General features: G+C 40.4%; 1 protein-coding gene across 9 annotated transcripts in view; it reads left to right on the top strand.

Annotated features, from left to right (window-relative positions):
• The window catches only part of LOC108710372 (voltage-dependent P/Q-type calcium channel subunit alpha-1A), a 172918-nt gene that overhangs the window by 112266 nt on the left and 44026 nt on the right, over positions 1-16626 (top strand). For all 9 annotated transcript variants that reach the window (XM_041587298.1, XM_041587299.1, XM_041587295.1 and 6 more), the window contains 2 exons: positions 692-775; positions 10852-10968. In XM_041587298.1, coding sequence (XP_041443232.1) covers positions 692-775; positions 10852-10968 — 201 coding nt within the window. The remainder of the gene's footprint in view (positions 1-691; positions 776-10851; positions 10969-16626) is intronic.

Genomic DNA, 16626 nt, shown 5'->3' with positions numbered 1-16626 from the left:
ATATGAGGAAATTAGAAGTTACCTCGGAGCTCCATGACTTGTGTTTTTATATGGTCATGAAACTCCTCGGTAACTTATAATATCCTTATAATTTAAAAGAGGGGGTACTTTATTCATTATGTAATGCACAAAAGCCATGAATATCTTGTAAATTATATCCTTATAAACGGTGAGTTCTGATGTCATCAGTTATAAACGGGGAATTCTGATGTCATTTATGTCACATGACTCACTGAAACTTTGGCCTCGTGTTTTTATATGGTCATGAAACTCCTCGGAAACTTATAATATCCTTATATTTTAAAAGAGGGGGTACTTTATTCATTATATAATCGGAGCTTAGTGATGTCATTTTTGTCACATGACTCACTGAAACTTGTGTATTATTATAAATAAAGTTCCCCCTGTTGCAAAATATGAGGATATTAGAAGTAACCTTGGAGTTCCATGACCTGTATAAAAACACTTGTCATTGAATTCCTCAGTAACTTGTAATATCCTTATATTTTACAATAGGGGGTACTGTATTTGTTATATATATTTGTACACTGTCCCAGTCTTTACAGGATCAATATTCTCTCGCTGTGTAAGTCACTAATTCTCCATAGGATTCTAGCATAGGATGTTCATGTCTACGCATCTATTCCTGTTGAAATCATTGTGGAACTGATTCCCGTTTTTCTCCCTGTAGAACTATTTCCGGGATGCCTGGAATATCTTTGATTTTGTGACAGTTCTTGGGAGCATCACAGACATCGTAGTGACCGAGTTCTGGGTACGTACAGATCAGTTCTCTGGTTGGTGAGCTGATTGTGACAGTTGCATTGGATGTACACTTTGTGTAGAGTAATGAACGCTGTGTGGATGGTTTGGTGGTTGATACAGGTGGAGTAGAGTTTAGGAAAGACTTAGGATAAGCTTTGTGTGCCAGATGCAGGGGCCCAGGGAAAAGGGGGGCCTGGACTGCGGGGTCTGCTTCTTCTATAACTAACATGAACTCACCCTCTTCCCCAGCCGCACTATTACCTGCAACGGAGGAAGTTAATTTTGTTGGCACAGGGCAGAGAGTGGGCGGGGTCTGGGCAGGAAGTGAGTGGAGGCGGGAAGTGGGCGGGAGGATGGGGATCGGAGTGCGGTGGGGCCCTCTGAAGATTTTTTGGTAGGGGTGCCCGGCCAACTCTTTATACTAGTTACGCCACTGGCCAGATGCATCAGTAATATGCAGCATGTTTGGTGCTTTACTGGGACTTTACTCTTTCCTAAAACCAGACCTGCAAGTCAAATAATGATTATAATATGTGTGTTGATGATAGATTTGTTGACATAATTTGTACAGTTGTGTGTTGATAAAGCTTGCAAGATGGTAACTGGTAAAATCTGCAGTGTAACAAGAGCGCACCAGGCCCCCCCACTAAAGAAATTTGAGGGGTCGGTGCGCATAACATCTTCCAAAGCAAACCCCCACGCATGCTCAGTTGGGAAGGGGGTGTTTAATGCTACAGAGGACGCTGACGTAGTGGAAGTAAACCTTAAGAATAAGTGAATATAAAATTGATGAGGGTTTGCCAAGTTCCTGGCAAACCTCATTCAGATCCCTAAAGGATAAGTAAACCTTTAAAATAAGTGAATGTAAAATTGATGAGGGGGCTATTCTAAGCACTTTTGCAATGTACATTCATTATTTATTTATTTTTTATTTCCAAGATATTAAGGGATACATGTACTGTTAACATCAATGAATTTTGTTATAACAGCACCACCTGCTGGTCATTTCCTGACCAATCTGACCACCAAGTAGTCAAGGAAGTTGTCAGGAGAAAGAAAGAGGCTGCTCTGATGTTCTTCTGCTTAGGAAAGATTTGAGAAAGGTTTAAATTGTTTTCCTAAGCAGAAGAACATCAGAGCAGCCTCTTTCTTTCTCCTGACAACTTCCTTGACTACTTGGTGGTCAGACTGGTCAGAAAATGACCAACAGGCGGCTCAGTTGTAACATAATTCATTCATATTAATTTTTAGGTTAATATGGGTCATGGGGCTCTGCACGTGAATGGTGTGGGGCCAGGGGCGATCCTGGCCCCTCCGCCGCCTGAGGCAGCAGCAATTGCTTCTTCCCCCCTCCCTCAGAAATTTGCTCTTAAAGTACCAGAAGCAGCATTTTTGCCACCCCTGGTACCTAGTGGGGCGCTGCTACCTGAGGCGACAGCCTCAACTCGCCTCATTGGCTAAGCACCCCTGTGTGGGGCTTTGTATAATGCTGCAGCAAACGCTTGTTTTTAACACTTCTTACTAACAGGCTGATGGCTGGATTAAGTAACAAAAGAGGTGAAGTATCTTCTGTTTTCTGTTATATTAAAGTGAAGGTTGTTTATTAAATTGCAGTGGTTTAAATTTTGTCCTAGGGTTTGGTTTCCCAAGTGATAAATGGCAACGTTTGGTAGGACTTCCATACACACTACAATTATTTCCCACAACCATTGGTCGTGCAAAATATTTTCTTCCACTATATGGTTAAGAGCCGAATCGTCAGATATGCAGGTAAAAACAAAAATGATTCTTTAGCTCTATCTGACGATTCAGCATTAAAGGAGAAGGAAAGAGGCATTTTATTGACAATAGTGCAAGCTAGAATGCTATATGTATAATGCAGAATGCTTTACCATACCTGAGTAAAAAGCTCTAGAAGCTCTCTGTTTGTTTAGGATAGCAGCTGCCATATTAGCTTGGTGTGACATCACTTGTTGCCTAAGTCACTTGCTCTGGTCTCAGATTACAGCAGAGAAGGGAGGGGGAGGAAGAGAGGAGCAAACTGAGCATGCTCAAGCCCTAGCCCTTGAGGTTTAAGCTGAAAACAGGAAGTCTGATACAGAAGCCCATGAGTACACAATAGAAGGAAAGAAATACTGTGTTTGTTGCGTGTGTGACCATCTTTACAATGAGTTTTCGAGGAGCTGGTTTGGTCAGTTGCACAGGTAGAACCCTGGGGACTCCAGTGTACAATGCTCCTGGGGATATTTGCTCTATAGCTGGGTGCTCTTTGAGTGGAGCTCTTTAAGTGGGGTTAAAAACACTGAGTAGTAAATTGCAACATTAAAATAGATTGACTATCTTCTGAGAGAAGTCACTTGCTCAATAGTGATGTGTGGGCCGGCTGATAACTGCAGGACCAGCAGATTTACCTGTAGGTCATGCGGGTTCGGGTCGATCTCGCACCTCCCTTTCCGGGTTGTGGGCGGGTTGAGCTCTTCTGACTGCTCTTCCCACCCCGCGACCATCCAAATGTCGGCTTCCAACTTCCGGGTTGAACTTTTATAGATGCGCGCCTCTCGCCCGTCTATAAAAGGAACCTGGAAGTCCTTGTTCAGGCGGGCGCGGGTGGTCGGCCGGTGTGGGTCGGGAAAAGCCTGACCTGTACATCACTATTGCTCAATGAGAAAGAAATAGCTGGGACAGGTGCTGGTTGTAGAACAGCAGCAGGATGATGAGGAGGCAGGTAGCTGGGTAACAGAAGGTCTAATGCATAAATAATGAAAAGGGGGTTTGTGGATCCCAATAGATGTGCCAGATTGTGCATGGATGATGGGAGTGTGAACTCAAGGATGGCTGGGATCTCTAGTGTTACAAAGAGATCTCTCTAACAGTAGGATAAAAGAATGGAGGACCTTACAGTCTAAATGGGAGGGTAATTTACAGACACAATATGTAAGTGCCAGTTCCCAGTTCAAGTATTATCCAGGTAAGATGGTTGTACCTTTTTAGGTGAACACTTTGATGGACAATTTGTCCTTATCCCCAGATTATGTCTCATGTTGAGGGGGGACTGCACTGTGCAACCCACGAGTATAGATTCTTTTATCTTCTCTACCTTGCAGCAAGTTTATCCATCCTATATCTTTCCATGACTCTGTGTTGGGGCCTGTGATTGCTAAGATCCTAGTTCCAACTTGAGTGCATTCTCCTCGTTCACAAGCAAGCCTTGACTGGCTCAGTCTTGTGGCTTTGCCTGTCACGTCGTCTATATAGCCCTCGCACCTGCTGGCGGCTTCTTGAGTGTGCGACCATGGTAAGCTAGTGGTTAGCTTACCGCGGTCGCACACTTAGGAAGCCGCCAGCAGGTGCGAGGGCTATATAGACGTCCCAGGAGTGACAAGCAAGACTGAGCCGCAGCAAGATGATTCATCATGGTCCTTACCGTGGTCACACACTCAAGACAAGAGAGGGAAGACCAGCATGGAACTTCAGAAACAGAAGTCACATTAAACAGATGAGAACACTAGCATTTAATAAGACTATTCAGTGTTTAATTTATTTCAAAGTAGGCCTACATATACACACTGCACTTCTGTTTGTTGTATTCTGTTGTTGTAACGGTTAAAATTAAAAAAACTTTTAAAAGTTTATCAGCTGTGTTATGTTTTGCGGCTCCAGACTATTTTTCTTTAGTGGAAGAGGGGGCAAAATGGCTCTTTGGATAGTAAAGGTTGCTAACCCCTGATCTAGCCTGAGGTTTCTGTTGCCCTGAGACCTTGATGTCCCTCATACCTTGCCTTTGGGTTGAGATCATTACTACCCTGTCCACGTGAACTAATGCCCCCTGTGACTTGCTTGGGAAACCCCATACTTTGCTTTTCTGCACTGGACAACCAGTCTTGCGTGACCTAGAGGTTTTGGGGAGTATTTAAAGGTTTTTCCTGAGATTAGAATCTGTTAGGATTCTTTATTTGCTCTCCCTTCCAGCAGGAGGTGCTGCCCTTTCCCTTTATGACTGCTGCTTTGGTTTCTGTCCCCATTTTTTTTTTGTTTTTGCTTCTTCTTTTTAACCAAGCAAATGAGCTGATCTAATTATTTCCACCTACTACTTATGCAATCAGTTAGTTGACTGTAAATACAAGCTTGCCTCCGCTCTGTGCTGGTTTCTTATAATTAACACTATCTTATTTGTATAGTTTCCTCTCTCTTCTGATGACCCCAGCCTGTCCTTCAGCCTTGATCCTGTGCCACCACCTTTGACCTTTGGCTGTTTCTAGTTGTGCTTCCCCTTATCCTAGTCTGGACCTTTGCTTGCCCTTTTGGGCTATCTCCCAAACTCTTCTAATTTTGGAAAGAAGAAAGACATGCTGAATGCTATAAGACACTGCTGGGTCCTATATGAGGGGCCACATTCCATTGCCCTCTACCTTGCTGTTTCCCTACACAAGAGAGGTATTAAAGGAACAATATGCCTCCTTTACAAGAGAGAGGTATTAAAGGGATAATATTTATTTCTTCATGTGTCCTAAATGAAGATCGTTGTTTTCTGACCAAAGCTTTCATCCGTTCAATGGACTAATCTATGTTTCCTTTAAGATCAGTGTGGTGACATCATTTTGCTCTAAATACTGTATATTCATCTAGTGGTCCAATTGTAAACATTGAGCATCAAAGGGGAACTTAAACCCCCTTTGATACAGCCTCCCTTGTTTAGCAGGACTCTTGCTTGTCACCAGGTAAACTTTTTTGAATGTGCATTTAATTCAACTTAATGCACCTTCTTTGTAATTCTAACTTTAACCGAAGCATCGAGGGAACACCATTGTAACAACTGTCTATAAAATTGTTTTCATTTTTCCCACTTTGGGTTTTTCAAACACTGTAAAGAATTGAGTGATCACATTGTGGAGAGTATGGTACGGTGTAAAATACATGTGTTGGGTGAACATGGTACAGAACTGTGTGAGTTTCTATGTGGCCGGTGACTCTTGTGATTGTTGAGTGTGGGGGGGGGGATATTTGATATTCTCAATAAAAGGGAAAACAGCACTCTGTGTGGGGGGTACAATGTCCATGAGACTCTCTCTCTCCTCTGTAATGATAACCGTATCTCTGCCTTGTCTTTTTCATGTCTTTCTTTCTTTCTTTCTTTCTCTGTCTCTCTGATATTATGGGCCCTCGGCAAAAAATTACCAAAATGCACTATGAATCTCATGTGTCCATCCATGAAACTGGTCTATGTCTTCATGCCAACTACACCCCTTTTCCCTATTCCTTCCTTCCTCCTCTCCAAAAACCCCCACCTGATCCCACGCAAAATTCTTGCCGCAATCTCCTAATCTCTTCCATCTACAACTGCATCGCAGAACCCGGTTGGTTTGTAATTTATGACCTAATGCATAAACATTACTGGCTGCATGTCAGAGGCTGTGCACTGAGCTCCCCAACTTCCCACAATCCCCTAATACCTTTAGACACCTCCAAATATTTATCTGCTACTTCGATTTCCCTTCTTTACCCACCTTTTATTTTTCTGTTTGTCGATAACCGCACTCTTCTTGCTCAATCACACTTCTCATTCTTCTTCCAGCTTCTGTTACTGTCTTCCGTTGTTTTTCTCATCAAACTTTCTTTTCTTTCTCTTTCTTCTTTCTGTCTTTCTGAAACTTTCATACATACCCAGAATTATTCTATGTCTTCTTCTTATCTTGGTCTTCTCTTGTCCATAATCTCTCTCTTCAGGGGGTATTTATTAAAATCTGATTTTATCTCATATTTTAAATAAAAAAAGTTTCCCATTTTATTAATAAAATAACTTGAATAAATCATATTGGGAAAAAACTCAATAAAATCATATGAAAACCCGAATCTTACTTTTTTCCTGAATCATATGATTTTTCGGATTTTTGCCTGAAAACCTCAATATAACGCTAAACCACAATATCTTCCAATATGGATAGGGACATGTCCCATTGACTTATACATGACCTTGATGGGTTTGAGATTGCGGATTTATGGATTAGAGCTTTTTACAGCATTGTGGTATAATAAACCTGGAAGAATTCGAGTTTTTTTTCCTCTAAAAATTAGAGTTTTTGCCCAAAAAAACCCAGAGTTTAGTAAATAACCCCCTTGATGTCCATCTACTCTTTAGGGTAAGGGCCGCGCCGCACGGGCGCCCTAGGCAAGCCGGGCCGACGCGACGCCGGCTCAGCGCGAGTGCACATTCGCGAATTGGTGCTCGCGTGCGGTCCCCTCTCTGCCCAACCGTTTCTGCCCTTTTCTTCTTTCTGCGCTACTGCGCATGCGCACGAACTTGTGTTTGCGCATGCGCAGAAAGAAGAAAAGGGCAGAAACGATCTGCCAGACAGGAGACCACACGCAATTGCCAATTCTCGCATGCGCGGGAGCGCAGAAAGAAGAAAAGGGCAGAGAGAGTCGGGCAGAGGTGGTAACAGACTGGGGGTAGGCGACAGAGGAGGTACGTGCCTGGCGCCCCCCAGCTTTGCGCCCTAGGCACGTGCCTACTCTGCCTACCCCTTGGCCCAGCCCTGAAGGGCAGACGCGAAGATTCGGGGAGATTTAGTCGCCCGGCGATAAATCGGCTCTTTTTTGGGGTGACTAATCTCCCCGAACTGCATCCCGCTGGCTAGAATTTAAATCACCGGCGGGATGGCACTTGGAGCGCTTCGTTTTCCAAATTGCCATTCCGCTGGTGATTTGTCTCTCTCAAATCTGAGCGTGTGTCTCTGCCCTTATACCCATTCTGTGAACCATTCATAATCTCCTTATCTATTATATCTTATACAAATCTCTTTCATTCCAGCCCATCATCTCCTTGCATCCATCCTTTTTTTTTTTTCTTCAGAACTCCTTGGCAAAACAACAGGCCAGACTCAATTCCATTAGAAAACCTTCGTTTATGGTTTATCAAGTGAGAAAAGTGTATCTCCTAAGACAATTCCAGATTTACCCATAGAGCCAGACTCAATTCAAAGAGAAAATCTTATCTCACAGTTCATCACATGAAAACTCTATTGAGGTCTAAGGGAAAACATCTGGAACTAAATTAGGAGAAACTTTGCTTTTTTTGCCTGAAATTAAATCTGGCCCATAGGATTTCACTTGATAAACTGTAAAATTGTAATAATTTTCACATGAGACTGAATCTGGCCCTTAATGTGACTTCTACATCTAATAGTAGTAAGTCAAGTAGACGTACAGAGTCATCTTGAAAACATATTACCACTCATCTGAGTGTCTTCTTCATTTTAACTGTTGAACTGAAGAAGCCACTCAACATGTCCTAGTGACTAAGACATACCAGTTCTATATGAATCATGACCGGGATATAGGAAAACCTTGAAACAGTTACACAACATCCTTTCATAGTTCCCACTGATAAACTCACTTACCCTTGTTCTGTTCTTTCTTCTCTTTCCCAATTGTATTTGTTATACACCTGACACCTTCTGCTTATATATATAACTATATATATATATATATATATATATATATATATATATATATATATATATATATTTCCTACCCTCATTGCATGCAACCCTTTGTATGTGCTTCTTGCTCTGCATGTTGCCTTGTCCTGGCCAAACACTAGCAGCTTATGGGTTACCTCAAACAGAGACCAGTTTTCCTTTCCCAGTTATTTTTGTATTCCTCTTTTTAATACCAGTGACAAACCTTTGGTTTTATTAGAGTATTATAGAAAATCTCAGACTAGCCATAACACTTCTACAGAGATCACCCTATAATAACTTATCTAATTTTTTCCCCTGCTGCAAGCAGGTCAGCCATGCTGTATGCAAGCAGCCCATTGCAAATTGCTGACCCATGCTGGAATCAGCCAATCAGAGCAGGTGAAATCTCTCAGTGACTTGCAGCATGGGTTGATGTTGTTTGCAGCTGTAAAATAAATGTTAGGTTGAGGAACTCACAGAATTATTAACCACAGTTGAGTGGATTTCGATGGTTTCTTTTTACGTTTGAAGTTATCCCAACAACAATGATGTTGTGTATGTCATGTACCGTTTTAGTCTAACTATAAGCAAAATGAATAATGACAGTTGCATTCATTAATAATTCTCTAGTTTCAATTTTGGACACTGTAGAAAATAGAAACCTTGGAAAGTTGCAGAGAGATTGTGTCAGCGGAAAGCTTTTAGGGGCACATTTACTAAGCTCGAGTGAAGGATACGAAGTAAAAAAAAAACTTCGAATTTCGAAGTATTTTTTGGGGTACTTCGACCATCGAATAGGCTACTACGACCTTCGACTACAAGATTCGAACTAAAAATCGCTCGACTATTCGACCATTCGACAGTCGAAGTACTGTCTCTTTAAAAAATACTTAGACTACATACTTCACCAGTTTAAACCTACCGAGGTACAATGTTAGCCTATGGGGACCTTCCCCATCAGTTTTCTAAGGTTTTTTTGATCGAAGAAAAATCCTTCGATCGATCGATTAAAATCCTTCGAATTGAACGATTTTTCCTTCGATCGATCAATCGTAGGATTTGAGGTAAATCCTTCGAATTCGATATTTGAATTCGTAGGATTTTACTTCGAGGGTCGAATTCGAGGGTTTATTAACCCTCGATATTCGACCCTTAGTAAATGTGCACCTTAGTGTTATTATTTTTCTCTTTGCCCCTTCATGCTAGGGAGACATTTCTTCAAGCCGTGCAAAAATATGAGGATAATTTAGGGGAAGTAAAGCCCCAACTGTCAGCTTTATAGTTTTTATATCAGTGCACAGGCTCCCTCAACTGCAACTGCTTGCTCCAGAACTGCAAATATTGGAGACCAGATGTATGTGCACTGCTTCTGGGCCATGCTGGGAACAGAAAGACGGCACAACCAAGACTACTGCACAACTCTGCATTTCCGGGCAGAATATCGGTGACTGGTATGTTATGGCAAGTGGCAGCGATGCAGTTGAAGGACCTGGGCACTGGTGCAAAAACTTTAAAAAAAATGATTCTGTGTTTAGATTTTGGAAGTTCATAAAAAATAGCATGCAAAGCAACATACCACTTGATCAGTGGCGTAACTACATATTACTGGGCCCCACAGCGAATTTTTCCGGCCCACAAAATTTCTACCAATATTTATTGAAACTGTACCGTATATACTCGAGTATAAGCCGAGTTTTTCAGCCCCCAAAATATGCTGAAAAACTCATCCTCGGCTTATACTCGGGTCAAGCGCAAAAACGGTCGCCGGCGTCTAAGAATAGTCTCCAAGAATATTCGCCGGCATCCAAAAACGAGACGCTGGCACCTCCAATGGGAGCAGAAACAATTTCTGATTTTTTTGATTGAAACTTACCAGAAGCTGCTGCATTTCTCACTCGAGTCAATAATCTTTACCAGTTTTTGGAGGTAAAATTAGGTACCTCGGCTTATACTCGGGACGGCTTATACTCGAGTATATACGGTATATGAATTAGGGCCTCATGGGGCCCCTATACCTCCTAGCCACCCCCTGCAGCCGCAGGGTCTGCTTCTTCTTTAGTTACGCCCCTGTTCCTGATCCCATTGTCCATTATATACAGTATGTACAAATTCATGTTCATAGAGGGGTGAAATCTCCACGCTTATGCATGTGCCAAACACTACTGTTGCTTGTTCCAAATACAGTGCATTTGGTCTGTTTCTTGTTTCCCAAACAGATAAATAAATTAAGTACATTAGCCAGGGTGAAAGGAATCTCAAGGTTGTACCTCTGTCAGCATCTAAGCCGCCATAAAAGAAATGCCACTCTCAAGAAATGTGCCAGCAAGAACAGAAAAACACATACATAAATATTATTACATTTGTTTTAAAATAAGGTCCCTCTGCTCTTCTGCCTGACCAGACTTCCACAGCTTCGGTGTTGTCGATACTCAGTTACTGTGGAAGGACACGGGGCAGAAAGTAGAAAATCTGGTTCTTGCCGTAATTTCACAGGATCTGGTTTTTCTAGTCATGATTTTATTTATTTCTTAGTTGAGAAGCCAGTGCTTTATCTGACATTACTAACTCTTATTTCCTCCCTTTCACTCTCTTCCCTATATACCCTACCATATCTTGTGCTTTCCAGGACAGCTTCATCAACCTCAGCTTCTTGCGTCTCTTCAGAGCTGCCCGTCTTATTAAACTCCTGCGGCAGGGATACACCATTCGGATTCTACTGTGGACCTTTGTCCAATCCTTTAAGGTCAGTTTCTTTGTTGCACCAACTCTAGTTTAATTCTATTAAGCTTTATCAGTCAACTACTTTTGGATATATTCTCTTTATGCAACTGTTTCACATAGAGAGAACTTTCCTTGGTGTTCATTGTTCTGGGTTGTGGTTATTTAATGTATAATAAATTAAGTTCCTGGGTGCTGTCCATATTTGTGAACCTGTTGGGTTACTGAATGAATGTTTAATATTATGTACAGGCAACTAGTTTGTTGGTTGATCTTGAATTTCCAGTAAGATAAACACTGTTGAATCCTTGGATTTTATCTCTAATGGAAGATTAGTTTGAAGGATCTAATTCCGAGAATTAAAAAATATTTATATAGTATTTGTCTATGATATGTTTGCGATTTCTCTGGATCTTGGATGTGTGGTAGATAAGTAGACTCCAGAGCAGGGGTCCCCAACCTTCTTTAACCATAAAGAGCAATATTCAGATGTAAAAAGAGTTGGGGAGCAACGCAAGCATGAAAAGAGTTCTTGGGTGGTGCAATAAAATAAGGGCTGTTATTGTTGTTATTGGTTATTTGGTAGCCCCTATGTGGGCTATAAGCCTACAAGAAGGTTAGTTTCGGCAGTACACTTGGTTTTTATACAAACAAAACTTGCCTCCAAGCCCGGAATTCAAAAATAAGCCCCTGCTTTGAGGCCACGGGAAGCAACATCCAAGGGGTTGGAGAGCAACTGATTGGGGATCACTGCTCCAAAGGGTAGGCTGGTTGTGGGGATTCAATGTTGCCCTTGGACATTTGGATGACAACTAGAAAATAGATGGTGTTGAGTCCTTGTGAGTTCTGATTGCTTCCTGATCTTGGGAGTTTGGTAGATCACTATATAACAGTTACGTGCTCAGCCTTTGTGAATTTTCGATCTTCTTGAGAATTTTGCTAGACCATAAAATAATGGAGGTGAGTGATTTGATCATTGCTCTTTTAGCGATGTGCTGAATGTTGAGAAATCTCTTTGTTTCTTGTTTGACTTATGTACATAATAAACTTTTTAAGTGAATGGGAAGTATTTGAAGATGACACCAAGGAATCTTCAATATTGGCCAAGTGTTGCTTTTTGGACGTCTCTTCTGGTAATTCATTTATGTCACGCCATTGTTCTAGTTCATCGTTTATGGGGGTTATTCATCAAAGGTCAAGTGTTAGAGTCAGTGAAGAACTGGCCCACCGGGATACCAGGAAAACTCCCGGTGTCAGGGGGCCCTTGAGCTGCTAAACATTTGGCCTATTTCATGGCTATTTTTTATTTCTTTGAGAACAACGAGTTTATAATAATAGATTATAGTATGTAAAGAATAGAGACTATGAGAATAGAGGTTGTTGAGGAGAAGAATAATAATAGTACTGAGAGTGGGCACCTGGTCTATGGTTCTTTGGTGGGCCCCTGGTCTAAGGTTTTAGGGTGGGCCCCTGGTGTCCCAAGCCGACACTGGTTAGAGTTATTAATACCTCGAATGAACTCTCAACTCAAATGGTATCTTATTTAAGAAAAAACTCGAATGGCAAAAAACAGATTCTGGGAGTTCGAGGTGCGAAACCAGAAAACTTGAATTAATTGAGTTTTCGGTGGGAAAAAACTGAAATCCCTTGAATTATTCATGTTTTCGGGCAAAACCCTCCGAATAAATCTCGAACATCATGGAGGCTGTTAACATCTTCAGATGGTTCAAGGGACCTCTGCCATTGACTCCTACATGACCTTGACAGGTTTTAGATGGTTTCTTTTCAGATTCAAGCTATTTCCAGGGTCGGGGTATAGGAAATCTCAAACAATTCAAATTTTTAAAAAAAGCAAACAAAAAACTTGAAAACTGTCATGGAAAACACAACTCAAAAATAAATGTGTCACTCAGAATATATTTTTGATAAGTGATTGATGAGTGAAATCTGACATTATTCAGAAAGTCTTTGTTTTAAATGTCCTCAGAATATTTGCAAGTACGATCCATGTGTGGGATTCTTCTCTGTGGTTGATAGATTTGTGCTGGACAGTTCGACTTGTCTGCTGATTTCTAGGAACTGATTTTGGACTCTTTTTTTTCTACGTCTTTGTTTTGGCTGGACAACTTACCAATATCTCTTAAAGGTTGAGAACCTGATTGTTAACGCTTAGGGGCAGATTTACTAAGGGTCGAAGTGAATCAGAGGGAATTTTAGAAGAAAAAAATTCTTTGGAATTTTTTGGATACTTTGACCATCGAATAGGATTCTACGACTTCGAATTTACTTCGACTTCAGTTTGAATATTCGACCATTCGATAATCGAAGTACTGTCTCTTTAAAAAAACTTTGACTTCAATACTTCGCCAAATTAAACCGACCGAAGTGCTATGTTAGCCTATGGGGACCTTCTTCAACATTTTTCTAAGTCTTTACACATTGAATAAAAATCGTTCAATCGTACGCTAATATCGTTCGAATTGGTCTTTAAGTTAACTGTTAGTGTGATGCAGAGAGTGATATTCTGAGACAATTTGCAATTGGTTTTCATTTTTTTTTTATTTGTGGTTTATTTAGCTTTTTATTCAGCAGCTCTTCAGTTTGCAGTTTCAGTAGTCTGGTTGCTAGGGTTCAAATTACCCTAGCAACCATGCACCTTATTTAAATAAGATACTGAAATATATAAAGGAGATAAGTAATAAAAAGTAGCAATGCCGATACATTTGTAGCCTTACAGAGCATTTGTTTTTTTAGATGGGGTCAGTGACCCCCATTTGAAAATTGGAAAAAGTCAGAAGAACAAGGCAAATAATTTAAAAAAAATAAAGAAGGCCAATTGAAAAGTTGCTTAAAATTGGCCACTCTATAGCATACTAAAAGTTAACTTAAAGGCCCTTTAAATGTTTTCTCGAACACTTAATAAGTTGTATTTGTGTTGTTTGATGTTTTACTGTGTAGATTTTCTGCTGCTTTCAAGATGTTTCTGGAATCAGAGATCTTTGTGCTTTTATTGTGGACGTTTGTTTTCTCTAATTGAAGGGGGTCTCTCATCCAACAAAGCATTTATTTAATCCTTAAAACACTGGCGACATTCACTAACTCATTTAGTGACTTCATTTTTCGGTGAATATGACTTACCGTTTCCTTTTTTTCTGCTTGCAGAAGCGGATTTCTTTTTTTTATCTTGTTAATCTCCTTGCGTCCGTACATTAAAGAGCAGCGTAATCATGTTTTAGAAACGTTCAAGACACATTTTTTAATTCATTGCACTTTGGGTGCCAAAAGTCAGGGCAAAAACATTGATTGTCTGCCTGGAAGAGTCGGACATGCTCTTATTTATAGTGGAGAAATTAATAGATCTGTTTCAAAAATGCGATAGCGAAGAGTTTTGGAAACAGGAAGGTTAACTAATGGAAAGGTGGCAAATGAGCAGTACTGCAGAACATTATTCAAGCAATGGGGTGTGACATTTCCAATAATGTGATGATAGTATCCATTCTATACATGTTTGTTTGGGCTTGAGGTATGGTGCTATTGTATTGGGGGGGAAAGGGAGGGGGTGATATCACTCCAACTTGCAGTACAGCAGTAAAGAGTGACTGAAGTTTATTAAAGCACAAGTCACATGACTGGGAGCATCTGGGAAACTAACAAGTCCAGATTTCAAAATTAAATATAAAAAAAATCTGTTTGCTCTTTTGAGAAACGGATTTCAGTGCAGAATTCTGCAGCACTATTAACTGATGTGTTTTGAAAAAACAGTATCCCATTAACTGAGGTTTCTTCATGATTAATGGTCCCCTTGGCGTTATTTTAGAAATTTGAAATGCCAAGTGCTGTGTCTTTCAGTTAGTTCATAGTCTGTGAGATCATTATGGTTGTTGTTCAGTGTTCTTTGTGCCGTATCTTTATACAAGCCTTATAGCTTCAGGCTGACCTCTTTTTGAATTCTGTGGATTATAATGCCGTTGTATATTTGCACATTCTTAATAGAGGGGGAGTGCTGTCTAATATCTCTAGATCCTGGGAGCTTGTTAGCTTTAAAACTGTTTGGTGTACACTTAGGGGGTTATTTATTAAAGTCTGAATGCCAAAAACTCGAAAAAATTGAGCTTTTTGACTATAAAGTCCAAATATTTAGTGGAAAAAAAAAACGCACCTTTTTTCAGGATTTATTATACCACGAGGATGGAAAGTCAGAATCCGAAAATCCATTATCTCAGACTTGCCGAGGCTGTGTATAAGTCAATGGGAGAGGACCCAAAGATATCCTGATCTGCACTGGGTTTCGTGCAATAATCCAAAGATTTTGTGGGTTTTGGCCGGAAAATCCAAAATATTTGTATGATTCAAATTTTTCAATATTTCTCTTAGTTTTTTCTTGCACCGGAAATTTTCAGTAAAATGTATTGATAAATAAGAGGAAATAACCCGTGCCGATTAGTTAGTAGATTTCAGAAAATAATGAGATAGTTTTGGATTTTGATAAATAAACCCCTTTATCTTAAAGGAGAACTACTGCCTAAAATGAATGTGGCACAACATTTCTAGCCTACTTCTTTAGTTAGGCGAATTTTTTTGGGTATTTAGGATGGAAAAAGTCAGAATCTGACAATCCTGCATCTCAGACCTGCCGAGGCTGTGTATAAGTCAATGGGAGAGGACCCAAAGATTTCCTGATCTGCACTGGGTTTCATGCAATTTTGTGGTTTTTGGCCGGAAAATCCAAAACAATCGTATGATTCTAATTTTTCGTTTTTGCCCGCACAGGAAATTTTAGGTAAAATGTATTGATAAATTAGTGGAAATAACCCGTGCAGATTTGGTCAGAGTCGATTTCAGAAAATAATGAGATCGTTTTGGATTTTGATAAAGAACCCCCTTAATCTAAAGGAGAACTTTAAGATGAATGTGGCACAACATTTCTAGCCTACTTCTTTAGTTAGGCTTTAGTTCTCCTTTAAATGATGATAGGCATTGTGTTATTTTGGAGATATTTAGTGAATGTTAGACAGTAAGGGTTTTTTGGATATTTGCTTGTTTTTTCCAGCTTTTGCTAGACCGTCGGTTCTGAGGGTTTTTTTTGTTTGTTTTTATTTTCCATTTTCTCCGCAACACAACAAAAACATAACTTCAACAAAAAGCAGGCAGTGTTATGACAGTTACAGAATGAGGGTCAACAATGTTACAGCAAGCCACAAATAGCAGGATATAGTCAAAGCTTGTGGTAGAAAACCAACAGTTGGCTTTGGAATGATGCCCATTGTTGACTTTATCATTAAATGATTAGTATTATTAGACCTGAAGTTCTGCCTCTGGGTTGGCCTCCAACCATGGGTTTGAAATTTTGGGGGCAACATATGGCTATTTAGGTTAACTTAACAACGGCAGTTTGTTGTTTATTAGTTGCACCCATTGTTGAGTAGTCAGTGGTTGGGGGCTCATCTACTTCATTGCAACTAGCTTCTTAGCATAAAACATAATGTTCTGAGCAGAGTTCTGGTTTTGTTCAAGGGAACTATGTAACCTACTAGGCCTAATAAACATGCTTCTGGGGTTATGGTTCAAGGTAACAGGATTTGTTTGTTGAGGTATTTTACCACTTTGGGCCAATAGTTGTATACAACAGGACATGCCCCTAGTAGGTGGAAGAACCCAGCATCTGGAGATTGACCTCTTACCC

The sequence above is a fragment of the Xenopus laevis genome, chromosome 3L, assembly GCF_017654675.1.
Source record: "Xenopus laevis strain J_2021 chromosome 3L, Xenopus_laevis_v10.1, whole genome shotgun sequence".
Lineage (NCBI taxonomy): Eukaryota > Metazoa > Chordata > Amphibia > Anura > Pipidae > Xenopus > Xenopus laevis.
Note: the sequence above shows the minus strand (reverse complement) of the source record. Positions and strands in the feature narration are given on the sequence as shown.